Source organism: Pseudophryne corroboree, chromosome 6, assembly GCF_028390025.1.
Source record: "Pseudophryne corroboree isolate aPseCor3 chromosome 6, aPseCor3.hap2, whole genome shotgun sequence".
In the NCBI taxonomy this organism is placed as follows: Eukaryota; Metazoa; Chordata; class Amphibia; order Anura; family Myobatrachidae; genus Pseudophryne; species Pseudophryne corroboree.
The window spans coordinates 838,470,562-838,485,003 of record NC_086449.1 but is presented as its reverse complement, the minus strand read 5'-3'; the positions used below and the strand labels follow the sequence as shown (position 1 = coordinate 838,485,003).

Here is a 14,442-nt window from a genome sequence, read left to right as displayed (position 1 = left end):
ACAGTGACAGTATAATATATATCTCAGTATCTCCTGTAGTATATTACACATCTCAGTATCTCCTGTAGGATATTACATATCTCAGTATCTCCTGTATGTTACAGTGACAGTATAATATATATCTCAGTATCTCCTGTAGGATATTACATATCTCAGTATCTCCCTGTAGGATATTACATATCTCAGTATCTCCTGTATGTATACAGTGACAGTATATTACATATCTCAGTATCTCCTGTAGGATATTACATATCTCAGTATCTCCTGTATGTATACAGTGACAGTATATTACATATCTCAGTATCTCCTGTAGGATATTACATATCTTAGTATCTCCTGTATGTATACAGTGACAGTATATTACATATCTCAGTATCTCCTGTAGGATATTACATATCTCAGTATCTCCTGTATGTATACAGTGACAGCATAATACATATCTCAGTATCTCCTGTATGTATACAGTGACAGGATAATACATATCTCAGTATCTCCTGTATGTATACAGTGACAGTATAATACATATCTCAGTATCTCCTGTAGGATATTACATATCTCAGTATCTCCTGTAGTGTAGGATATTACATATCTCTGTATCTCCTGTAGGATAATACATATCTCAGTATCTCCTGTATGTATACAGTGACAGTATAATACATATCTCAGTATCTCCTGTAGGATAATTACATATATCAGTGTCTCCTGTATGTATACAGTGACAGGATATTACATATCTCAGTATCTCCTGTATGTATACAGTGACAGTATAATACATATCTCAGTATCTCCTGTATGTATACAGTGACAGTATAATACATATCTCAGTATCTCCTGTATGTATACAGTGACAGGATAATACATATCTCAGTATCTCCTGTAGGATATTACATATCTCAGTATCTCCTGTAGGATATTACATATCTCAGTATCTCCTGTAGGATATTACATATCTCAGTATCTCCTGTATGTATACAGTGACAGGATAATACATATCTCAGTATCTCCTGTATGTATACAGTGACAGGATAATACATATCTCAGTATCTCCTGTATGTATACAGTGACAGGATAATACATATCTCAGTATCTCCTGTAGGATAATACATATCTCAGTATCTCCTGTATGTATACAGTGACAGGATAATACATATCTCAGTATCTCCTGTATGTATACAGTGACAATATAATACATATCTCAGTATCTCCTGTAGGATATTACATATCTCAGTGTCTCCTGTATGTATCCAGTGACAGGATAATACATATCTCAGTATCTCCTGTAGGATATTACATATCTCAGTATCTCCTGTAGGATAATACATATCTCAGTATCTCCTGTATGTATACAGTGACAGGATAATACATATCTCAGTATCTCCTGTAGGATAATACATATCTCAGTATCTCCTGTATGTATACAGTGACAGCATAATACATATCTCAGTATCTCCTGTATGTATACAGTGACAGTATAATACATATCTCAGTATCTCCTGTATGTATACAGTGACAGTATAATGCATATCTCAGTATCTCCTGTATGTATGCAGTGACAGTATAATACATATCTCAGTATCTCCTGTAGGATATTACATATCTCAGTATCTCCTGTAGGATATTACATATCTCAGTATCTCCTGTAGGATATTACATATCTCAGTATCTCCTGTAGGATATTGCATATCTCAGTATCTCCTGTAAGATATTACATATCTCAGTATCTCCTGTATGTATACAGTGACAGTATAATACATATCTCAGTATCTCCTGTATGTATACAGTGACAGGATAATACATATCTCAGTATCTCCTGTATGTATACAGTGACAGTATAATACATATCTCAGTATCTCCTGTAGGATATTGCATATCTCAGTATCTCCTGTAAGATATTACATATCTCAGTATCTCCTGTATGTATACAGTGACAGTATAATACATATCTCAGTATCTCCTGTATGTATACAGTGACAGGATAATACATATCTCAGTATCTCCTGTATGTATACAGTGACAGTATAATACATATCTCAGTATCTCCGGTATGTATACAGTGACAGTATAATACTTATCTCAGTATCTCCTGTAAGATATTACATATCTCAGTATCTCCTGTATGTATACAGTGACAGTATAATACATATCTCAGTATCTCCTGTATGTATACAGTGACAGGATAATACATATCTCAGTATCTCCTGTATGTATACAGTGACAGTATAATACATATCTCAGTATCTCCTGTATGTATACAGTGACAGTATAATACATATCTCAGTATCTCCTGTAGGATATTACATATCTCAGTATCTCCTGTATGTATACAGTGACAGTATAATACATATCTCAGTATCTCCTGTATGTATACAGTGACAGGATAATACATATCTCAGTATCTCCTGTATGTATACAGTGACAGGATAATACATATCTCAGTATCTCCTGTATGTATACAGCGACAGTATAATACAGTACATATCTCAGTATCTCCTGTATGTATACAGGGACAGTATATTACATATCTCAGTATCTCCTGTAGGATATTACATATCTCAGTATCTCCTGTATGTATACACTACAATGACAGTATAATACATATCTCAGTATCTCCTGTATGTATACAGTGACAGTATATTACATATCTCAGTATCTCCTGTAAGATAATACATATCTCAGTATCTCCTGTAGGATAATACATATCTCAGTATCTCCTGTATGTATACAGTGACAGTATAATATATATCTCAGTATCTCCTGTAGTATATTACATATCTCAGTATCTCCTGTAGGATATTACATATCTCAGTATCTCCTGTATGTATACAGTGACAGTATAATATATATCTCAGTATCTCCTGTAGGATATTACATATCTCAGTATCTCCTGTAGGATATTACATATCTCAGTATCTCCTGTATGTATACAGTGACAGTATATTACATATCTCAGTATCTCCTGTAGGATATTACATATCTCAGTGTCTCCTGTATGTATACAGTGACAGGATAATACATATCTCAGTATCTCCTGTAGGATATTACATATCTCAGTATCTCCTGTAGGATAATACATGTCTCAGTATCTCCTGTATGTATACAGTGACAGTATAATGCATATCTCAGTATCTCCTGTATGTATACAGTGACAGTATAATACATATCTCAGTATCTCCTGTAGGATATTACATATCTCAGTATCTCCTGTAGGATATTACATATCTCAGTATCTCCTGTATGTATACAGTGACAGTATAATACATATCTCAGTATCTCCTGTATGTATACAGTGACAGTATAATACATATCTCAGTATCTCCTGTAGGATATTACATATCTCAGTATCTCCTGTAGGATATTACATATCTCAGTATCTCCTGTAGGATATTACATATCTCAGTATCTCCTGTTGGATATTGCATATCTCAGTATCTCCTGTAAGATATTACATATCTCAGTATCTACTGTATGTATACAGTGACAGTATAATACATATCTCAGTATCTCCTGTATGTATACAGTGACAGTATAATACATATCTCAGTATCTCCTGTAGGATATTACATATCTCAGTATCTCCTGTAGGATATTACATATCTCAGTATCTCCTGTAGGATATTACATATCTCAGTATCTCCTGTATGTATACAGCGACAGTATAATACATATCTCAGTATCTCCTGTATGTATACAGTGACAGTATAATACATATCTCAGTATCTCCTGTATGTATACAGTGACAGGATAATACATATCTCAGTATCTCCTGTATGTATACAGTGACAGTATAATACATATCTCAGTATCTCCTGTATGTATACAGTGACAGTATAATACATATCTCAGTATCTCCTGTAAGATATTACATATCTCAGTATCTCCTGTATGTATACAGTGACAGTATAATACATATCTCAGTATCTCCTGTATGTATACAGTGACAGGATAATACATATCTCAGTATCTCCTGTATGTATACAGTGACAGTATAATGCATATCTCAGTATCTCCTGTATGTATACAGTGACAGTATAATACATATATCAGTATCTCCTGTAGGATATTACATATCTCAGTATCTCCTGTAGGATATTACATATCTCAGTATCTCCTGTAGGATATTACATATCTCAGTATCTCCTGTAGGATATTGCATATCTCAGTATCTCCTGTAAGATATTACATATCTCAGTATCTCCTGTATGTATACAGTGACAGTATAATACATATCTCAGTATCTCCTGTATGTATACAGTGACAGTATAATACATATCTCAGTATCTCCTGTAAGATATTACATATCTCAGTATCTCCTGTATGTATACAGTGACAGTATAATACATATCTCAGTATCTCCTGTATGTATACAGTGACAGTATAATACATATCTCAGTATCTCCTGTAAGATATTACATATCTCAGTATCTCCTGTATGTATACAGTGACAGTATAATACATATCTCAGTATCTCCTGTATGTATACAGTGACAGGATAATACATATCTCAGTATCTCCTGTATGTATACAGTGACAGTATAATACATATCTCAGTATCTCCTGTATGTATACAGTGACAGTATAATACATATCTCAGTATCTCCTGTAGGATATTACATATCTCAGTATCTCCTGTATGTATACAGTGACAGTATAATACATATCTCAGTATCTCCTGTATGTATACAGTGACAGGATAATACATATCTCAGTATCTCCTGTATGTATACAGTGACAGGATAATACATATCTCAGTATCTCCTGTATGTATACAGCGACAGTATAATACAGTACATATCTCAGTATCTCCTGTATGTATACAGTGACAGTATATTACATATCTCAGTATCTCCTGTAGGATAATACATATCTCAGTATCTCCTGTATGTATACAGTGACAGTATAATATATATCTCAGTATCTCCTGTAGTATATTACATATCTCAGTATCTCCTGTAGGATATTACATATCTCAGTATCTCCTGTAGGATATTACATATCTCAGTATCTCCTGTATGTATACAGCGACAGTATAATACATATCTCAGTATCTCCTGTATGTATACAGTGACAGTATAATACATATCTCAGTATCTCCTGTATGTATACAGTGACAGGATAATACATATCTCAGTATCTCCTGTATGTATACAGTGACAGTATAATACATATCTCAGTATCTCCTGTATGTATACAGTGACAGTATAATACATATCTCAGTATCTCCTGTAAGATATTACATATCTCAGTATCTCCTGTATGTATACAGTGACAGTATAATACATATCTCAGTATCTCCTGTATGTATACAGTGACAGGATAATACATATCTCAGTATCTCCTGTATGTATACAGTGACAGTATAATGCATATCTCAGTATCTCCTGTATGTATACAGTGACAGTATAATACATATATCAGTATCTCCTGTAGGATATTACATATCTCAGTATCTCCTGTAGGATATTACATATCTCAGTATCTCCTGTAGGATATTACATATCTCAGTATCTCCTGTAGGATATTGCATATCTCAGTATCTCCTGTAAGATATTACATATCTCAGTATCTCCTGTATGTATACAGTGACAGTATAATACATATCTCAGTATCTCCTGTATGTATACAGTGACAGGATAATACATATCTCAGTATCTCCTGTATGTATACAGTGACAGTATAATACATATCTCAGTATCTCCTGTATGTATACAGTGACAGTATAATACATATCTCAGTATCTCCTGTAAGATATTACATATCTCAGTATCTCCTGTATGTATACAGTGACAGTATAATACATATCTCAGTATCTCCTGTATGTATACAGTGACAGGATAATACATATCTCAGTATCTCCTGTATGTATACAGTGACAGTATAATACATATCTCAGTATCTCCTGTATTTATACAGTGACAGTATAATACATATCTCAGTATCTCCTGTAGGATATTACATATCTCAGTATCTCCTGTATGTATACAGTGACAGTATAATACATATCTCAGTATCTCCTGTATGTATACAGTGACAGGATAATACATATCTCAGTATCTCCTGTATGTATACAGTGACAGGATAATACACATCTCAGTATCTCCTGTATGTATACAGCGACAGTATAATACAGTACATATCTCAGTATCTCCTGTATGTATACAGTGACAGTATATTACATATCTCAGTATCTCCTGTAGGATAATACATATCTCAGTATCTCCTGTATGTATACAGTGACAGTATAATATATATCTCAGTATCTCCTGTAGTATATTACATATCTCAGTATCTCCTGTAGGATATTACATATCTCAGTATCTCCTGTAGGATATTACATATCTCAGTATCTCCTGTATGTATACAGCGACAGTATAATACATATCTCAGTATCTCCTGTATGTATACAGTGACAGTATAATACATATCTCAGTATCTCCTGTATGTATACAGTGACAGGATAATACATATCTCAGTATCTCCTGTATGTATACAGTGACAGTATAATACATATCTCAGTATCTCCTGTATGTATACAGTGACAGTATAATACATATCTCAGTATCTCCTGTAAGATATTACATATCTCAGTATCTCCTGTATGTATACAGTGACAGTATAATACATATCTCAGTATCTCCTGTATGTATACAGTGACAGGATAATACATATCTCAGTATCTCCTGTATGTATACAGTGACAGTATAATGCATATCTCAGTATCTCCTGTATGTATACAGTGACAGTATAATACATATCTCAGTATCTCCTGTAGGATATTACATATCTCAGTATCTCCTGTAGGATATTACATATCTCAGTATCTCCTGTAGGATATTACATATCTCAGTATCTCCTGTAGGATATTGCATATCTCAGTATCTCCTGTAAGATATTACATATCTCAGTATCTCCTGTATGTATACAGTGACAGTATAATACATATCTCAGTATCTCCTGTATGTATACAGTGACAGGATAATACATATCTCAGTATCTCCTGTATGTATACAGTGACAGTATAATACATATCTCAGTATCTCCTGTATGTATACAGTGACAGTATAATACATATCTCAGTATCTCCTGTAAGATATTACATATCTCAGTATCTCCTGTATGTATACAGTGACAGTATAATACATATCTCAGTATCTCCTGTATGTATACAGTGACAGGATAATACATATCTCAGTATCTCCTGTATGTATACAGTGACAGTATAATACATATCTCAGTATCTCCTGTATGTATACAGTGACAGTATAATACATATCTCAGTATCTCCTGTAGGATATTACATATCTCAGTATCTCCTGTATGTATACAGTGACAGTATAATACATATCTCAGTATCTCCTGTATGTATACAGTGACAGGATAATACATATCTCAGTATCTCCTGTATGTATACAGTGACAGGATAATACATATCTCAGTATCTCCTGTATGTATACAGCGACAGTATAATACAGTACATATCTCAGTATCTCCTGTATGTATACAGTGACAGTATATTACATATCTCAGTATCTCCTGTAGGATAATACATATCTCAGTATCTCCTGTATGTATACAGTGACAGTATAATATATATCTCAGTATCTCCTGTAGTATATTACATATCTCAGTATCTCCTGTAGGATATTACATATCTCAGTATCTCCTGTATGTATACAGTGACAGTATAATATATATCTCAGTATCTCCTGTAGGATATTACATATCTCAGTATCTCCTGTAGGATATTACATATCTCAGTATCTCCTGTATGTATACAGTGACAGTATATTACATATCTCAGTATCTCCTGTAGGATATTACATATCTTAGTATCTCCTGTATGTATACAGTGACAGTATATTACATATCTCAGTATCTCCTGTAGGATATTACATATCTCAGTATCTCCTGTATGTATACAGTGACAGTATAATACATATCTCAGTATCTCCTGTATGTATACAGTGACAGAATAATACATATCTCAGTAACTCCTGTATGTATACAGTGACAGTATAATACATATCTCAGTATCTCCTGTAGGATATTACATATCTCAGTATCTCCTGTAGGATATTACATATCTCAGTATCTCCTGTAGGATATGACATATCTCTGTATCTCCTGTAGGATATGACATATCTCTGTATCTCCTGTAGGATATGACATATCTCAGTATCTCCTGTAGTGTAGGATATTACATATCTCAGTATCTCCTGTATGTATACAGTGACAGTATAATACATATCTCTGTATCTCCTGTAGGATATTACATATCTCTGTATCTCCTGTAGGATATTACATATCTCAGTATCTCCTGTAGGATATGACATATCTCTGTATCTCCTGTAGGATATGACATATCTCTGTATCTCCTGTAGGATATTACATATCTCTGTATCTCCTGTAGGATATGACTTATCTCTGTACTCTGCTTTATCTCAGATTTCCTGCCATCACTGAAGGAGCTGCTGGGTGACCCTGTGTTTTTCCTGTATCTGTGCGGCAGCATCTTCCAGTACAACTCCCTGGTGGGACTGGTTACATATAAACCTAAGTACATCGAGCAGCAATACGGACAGACATCGGCTCGCACTAACTTCATCATCGGTGAGCTAATCCGCTGTACATCAGGAGCACACTGTCATTATTCTCATTCCCTCCTTCCTCTGACAGCTGAGGTACAAGTGTGCTAAACATTGTGACTCGTTGGGAAAGGGTTAAAATACCGACAGTCGGGATCCCAGTGGTCCCAATACCGACACCAGAATCCCGACAGGGGGTGAAATTCCGCCGCAATTCGCAGAGACAGGCTTTTCTCCCTCTGTGGGAGTCCACAACACCTGTGGCGAGCGCTCGCCCTGCTGCCGGCATTCTGGCGGACAGGATCCCGCTGTCGGGATCATGACAGCCGCATCCTGTCCACCAGCAAATCGCACGTATGCCGACTCGTCTGGGGAGCACCGATCCCTACAGACGCCGGAGTATGATTGAAATAGAATCATTTGCATTATGTGATACCCCATGCTAAAGGAGGCACGAGCCACTCTCTGAAATCCACCAAAGTCAGGGGGTCACAACTAGAAAATACAGGGATCTGGTGACTTGTATGATCATCGGCTGAACGTATGGGTGGATCTCCACACAGTCTGATCATTAAACAGATGCTTCCATTGGTCCATCCTGCAGGATCATAACACAAGTGGTCGATCTAATTGAATGTTTTATGCAGCCGCGTCCCCTTCCCCTGTGTGGACTTAATGAGAATAGCGCAGCCGCGTCCCCTTCCCCTGTGTGGTATGTATGAGAATAGCGCAGCCGCGTCCCCTTCCCCTATGTGGTATGTATGAGAATAGCACAGCCGCGTCCCCTTCCCCTGTGTGGTCTGAGTGAGAATAGCGCAGCCGCGTCCCCTTCCCCGTGTGGTCTGAATGAGAATAGCGCAGCCGCGTCCCCTTCCCCTGTGTGGTCTAAATGAGAATAGCGCAGCCGCGTCCCCTTCCCCTGTGTGGTCTGAATGAGAATAGCGCAGCCACGTCCCCTTCCCCTGTGTGGTCTGAATGAGAATAGTGCAGCCGCGTCCCCTTCCCCTGTGTGGTCTAAATGAGAATAGCGCAGCCGCGTCCCCTTCCCCTGTGTGGTCTGAATGAGAATAGCGCAGCTGCGTCCCCTTCCCCTGTGTGGTCTGAATGAGAATAGCGCAGCCGCGTCCCCTTCCTCTGTGTGGTCTGAATGAGAATAGCGCAGCCGCGTCCCCTTCCCCGGTGTGGTCTGACCGAGAATAGCGCAGCTGCGTCCCCTTCCCCTGTGTGGTCTGAATGAGAATAGCGCAGCCGCGTCCCCTTCCCCTGTGTGGTCTGAATGAGAATAGCGCAGCCGCGTCCCCTTCCCCTGTGTGGTCTGAATGAGAATAGTGCAGCCGCGTCACCTTCCCCTGTGTGGTCTGAATGAGAATAGCGCAGCCGCGACCCCTTCCCCTGTGTGGTCTGAATGAGAATAGCGCAGCCGCGACCCCTTCCCCTGTGTGGTCTGAATGAGAATAGCGCAGCCGTGACCCCTTCCCCTGTGTGGTCTAAATGAGAATAGCGCAGCCGCGTCTCCTTCCCCTGTGTGGTCTGAATGAGAATAGCGCAGCCACGTCCCCTTCCCGTGTGTGGTCTGACTGAGAATAGCGCAGCCGCGTCCCCTTCCACTGTGTGGTCTGAATGAGAATAGCGCAGCCGCATCCCCTTCCTTTGTGTGGTCTGAATGAGAATAGCGCAGCCGCGTCCCCTTCCCCTGTGTGGTCTGAATGAGAATAACGCAGCCGCGTCCCCTTCCCCTGTGTGGTCTGAATGAGAATAGCGCAGCCGCGTCCCCTTCCCCTGTGTGGTCTGAATGAGAATAGCGCAGCCGCGTCCCCTTCCTCTGTGTGGTCTGACCGAGAATAGCGCAGCCGCGACCCCTTCCCCTGTGTGGTCTGAATGAGAATAGCGCAGCCGCGACCCCTTCCCCTGTGTGGTCTGAATGAGAATAGCGCAGCCGTGACCCCTTCCCCTGTGTGGTCTGAATGAGAATAGCGCAGCCGCGTCTCCTTCCCCTGTGTGGTCTGAATGAGAATAGCGCAGCCACGTCCCCTTCCCGTGTGTGGTCTGACTGAGAATAGCGCAGCCGCGTCCCCTTCCACTGTGTGGTCTGAATGAGAATAGCGCAGCCGCGTCCCCTTCCCCTGTGTGGTCTGAATGAGAATAGCGGAGCTGCGTCCCCTTCCCCTGTGTGGTCTGAATGAGAATAGCACAGCCGCGTCCCCTTCCCCTGTGTGGTCTGAATGAGAATAGCGCAGCCGTGTACCCTTCCCCTGTGTGGTCTGAATGAGAATAGCGCAGCTGCGTCCCCTTCCCCTGTGTGGTCTGAATGAGAATAGCACAGCCGCGTCCCCTTCCCCTGTGTGGTCTGAATGAGAACAGCGCAGCCGCGTCCCCTTCCCCTGTGTGGTCTGAATGAGAATAGCGCAGCTGCGTCCCCTTCCCCTGTGTGGTCTGAATGAGAATAGCACAGCCGCGTCCCCTTCCCCTGTGTGGTCTGAATGAGAATAGCTTAGCCGCGTACCCTTCCCCTGTGTGGTCTGAATGAGAATAGCGCAGCCACGTCCCCTTCCCCTGTGTGGTCTGAATGAGAATAGCACAGCCGCGTCCCCTTCCCCTGTGTGGTCTGAATGAGAATAGCGCAGCCGCGTCCCCTTCCCCTGTGTGGTCTGAATGAGAATAGCACAGCCGCGTCCCCTTCCCCTGTGTGGTCTGAATGAGAATAGCGCAGCCGCGTCCCCTTCCCCTGTGTGGTCTGAATGAGAATAGCACAGCCGCGACCCCTTCCCCTGTGTGGTCTAAATGAGAATAGTGCAGCCGCGTCCCCTTCCCCTGTGTGGTCTGAGTGAGAATAGCGCAGCCGCGTCCCCTTCCCCTGTGTGGTCTGAGTGAGAATAGCGCAGCCGCGTCCCCTTCCCCTGTGTGGTCTGAATGAGAATAGCGCAGCTGCGTCCCCTTCCCCTGTGTGGTCTGAATGAGAATAGCACAGCCGCGTCCCCTTCCCCTGTGTGGTCTGAATGAGAATAGCGCAGCCGCGTCCCCTTCCCCTGTGTGGTCTGAATGAGAATAGCGCAGCCGCGTCCCCTTCCCCTCTGTGGTCTGAGTGAGAATAGCGCAGCCGCGTCCCCTTCCCCTCTGTGGTCTGAGTGAGAATAGCGCAGCCGCGTCCCCTTCCCTGTGTAGTATGTATGAGAATAGCGCAGCCGCGTCCCCTTCCTCTGTGTGGTCTGAGTGAGAATAGCGCAGCCACGTCCCCTTCCCCTGTGTGGTCTGAGTGAGAATAGCGCAGCCACGTCCCCTTCCCCTGTGTGGTATGTATGAGAATAGCGCAGCCACGTCCCCTTCCCCTGTGTGGTATGTATGAGAATAGCGCAGCCGCGTTCCCTTCCCCTGTGTGGTATGTATGAGAATAGCGCAGCCGCGTTCCCTTCCCCTGTGTGGTCTGAGTGAGAATAGCGCAGCCACGTCCCCTTCCCCTGTGTGGTATGTATGAGAATAGCGCAGCCGCGTCCCCTTCCCCTGTGTGGTCTGAGTGAGAATAGGACGCACGCGGCAGGTTTATCAGAAGATGGTGGAGGAGCCTCTATGTGAGGGCGGAGATGTGTGAGGGAGTAGGGTTACTAGTGTGACCAGAGAACCTCTGTGCTGTCTCTATTCCAGGAGAACATCAATAATAAATCCGTTTTAATCAATACGTTCTTAAAATATTTACATTTAAAACATATTTTGAACTAGATCAGAACTGATTCCGAGTCTCTGACAGCTGCACCAAAATTCTGTACGCCCGATGCGTAGTGTGACTGGGGCGTAGTGTGACTGGGGCGTAGTGTGACTGGGGCGTAGTGTGACTGGGGCGTAGTGTGACTGGGGCACCTCGGGACACGTGCAGGGGGGCCTTGGATTAGCCGTCCAGGACAAATGTAAATTATTTATGGTCAGTGTAATAGATAAAACCAGCGCTGGCAGCTACCAATCATAATACATGGACAAACAGACCAATCCTGTCCCTCACCACACAACTGACCCTATGGATGACATATAAACACCATTTACATAATTACATTTTTATTTTCTCTAAATTTCTCAATAAGAAACATTTGGATTAGGAATGCCGTGAAATAAATCTCCCGGATTCAAAAAGCTTGGGGAACGGGCAGTGGCGTTACAAGGGTGGTGCGGGGGATGCAGCCCGCTCCCAGGTGTCAACCGCCAAGAGGTGACACAAAAATGCCGGCTCCTGCTCAGTGACAGGAGTCGAGTGCTGCACTGTTACATTATGTGCGGCACTCGGCTCCTGTCACTGTGTAGGAGCCAGCACTGCAAGTACAGCACTCCCCGGGGGGCAGCCCGCACCTCCCGAACCCCCCAAGTGACGAAAAACAGGTGTCGGGACGTGAAGCCCCACCCCTTTCCACAAAGCCCCGCCCCTTTCCGTACCTCCAGTGACAGAAAATGAGGGGAAGCCGTGAAGCCCCACCCCCTTGCCGTGAAGCCCCGCCTCATTTTTTTGCAGCAGCATCGGGTGTCCAGAGGGTAAGTGACGACTCTGGGAACGGGACCAGAATGAAATACCTACAACCAAAATCCCAACAAGGTCAAAATACCAACATTTAAAATGCCGACAAGTCAAAAAGTCGACACAAGTTATTCATTGTTTTTTGGTGTGTATAGATTGACAGACACCGTATGAGTGTACCGCGTCCCCTCACTCGGCACACTATTATATTCCCCCACTAGGTCCATTGGGATGGTAAAGTATGAACAAGTCGGTTTCAGCAAAAAAAATCATGAAAAACTTATGTCGACTTTTTGACCTGTCGATATTTTAAATGTCGGTATTTTGACTTTGTTGGTATTTTAAAAGTCTGGATTTTGACCTTGTTGGGATTTTGACTGTCGGTCAATGGTTGTCGGGATTTTGATTGCAGGTAAATTGACCGCATCCCTTGGGAAACACTGGCCAAATGAGCAGGCCGTCCATTGCCTGTGCCTGGGGAGGCCCAGATGTGAGCCCTCCCTCCCCGCTCCTGGCCAGGTACACTCAGGCAGCCGAGTGTCGCTCAGCCCTTGCATTGATATGAACCTGAAACTGGAGACCGGGGGGCAGATGTACCTCTTCCCTTATCTACCGGTTCCCCGGCTATTGGCCAGGACCGGGGGCCCCCAAGCTGCTGTCACATGACTCACAGAAGGTCCAAACTTCATCTGAAATTTCTGGACAATATAATTTCACCATCCAGTCCCAAATGGTGTCTGGATAAAAAGGAATTTGTGGTGGAGTGGAAGCAGCCGTGTGCGAGAGCTCTGTGGAACCACCCATTGACCTTGTTCCCTTACTGGTCTATCTCCTGGTACAGTAACTATTTCCTCCAGGCAGGGCCGCCATCGGGGGGGGAATCATTCCTGCAGGTCCACAATGCTCCACCTATATGTGACATCAGGACCTGTGATGTCACATAGGGGTTATGTGGTGCGTAGGAATATTTTTTTAAATCTTTTTTCTCTGACGTCCTAAGTGGATGCTGGGACTCCGTAAGTACCATCGGGAATAGCGGCTCCGCAGGAGACTGGGCACAACTATAAAGAAAGCTTTAGACTACTGGTGTGCACTGGCTCCTCCCACTATGACCCTCCTCCAGACTCCAGTTAGAATCTTGTGCCCGGCTGAGCTGGATGCACACTAGAGGCTCTCCTGAGCTCCTAGAGAGAAAGTATATTTTAGGTTTTTTATTTTACAGTGAGATCTGCTGGCAACAGACTCACTGCAGCGAGGGACTAAGGGGAGAAGAAGCGAACCTACCTAACAGGTGGTAGTTTGGGCTTCTTAGGCTACTGGACACCATTAGCTCCAGAGGGATCGACCGCAGGACCCGACCTTGGT

General features: G+C 42.2%; 1 protein-coding gene across 1 annotated transcript in view; it reads left to right on the top strand.

Annotated features, from left to right (window-relative positions):
* The window catches only part of LOC134933881 (solute carrier organic anion transporter family member 1C1-like), a 153,749-nt gene that overhangs the window by 25,862 nt on the left and 113,445 nt on the right, over nucleotides 1-14,442 (top strand). The window contains 1 exon segment of the mRNA XM_063929420.1: nucleotides 8,443-8,607. Coding sequence (XP_063785490.1) covers nucleotides 8,443-8,607 — 165 coding nt within the window.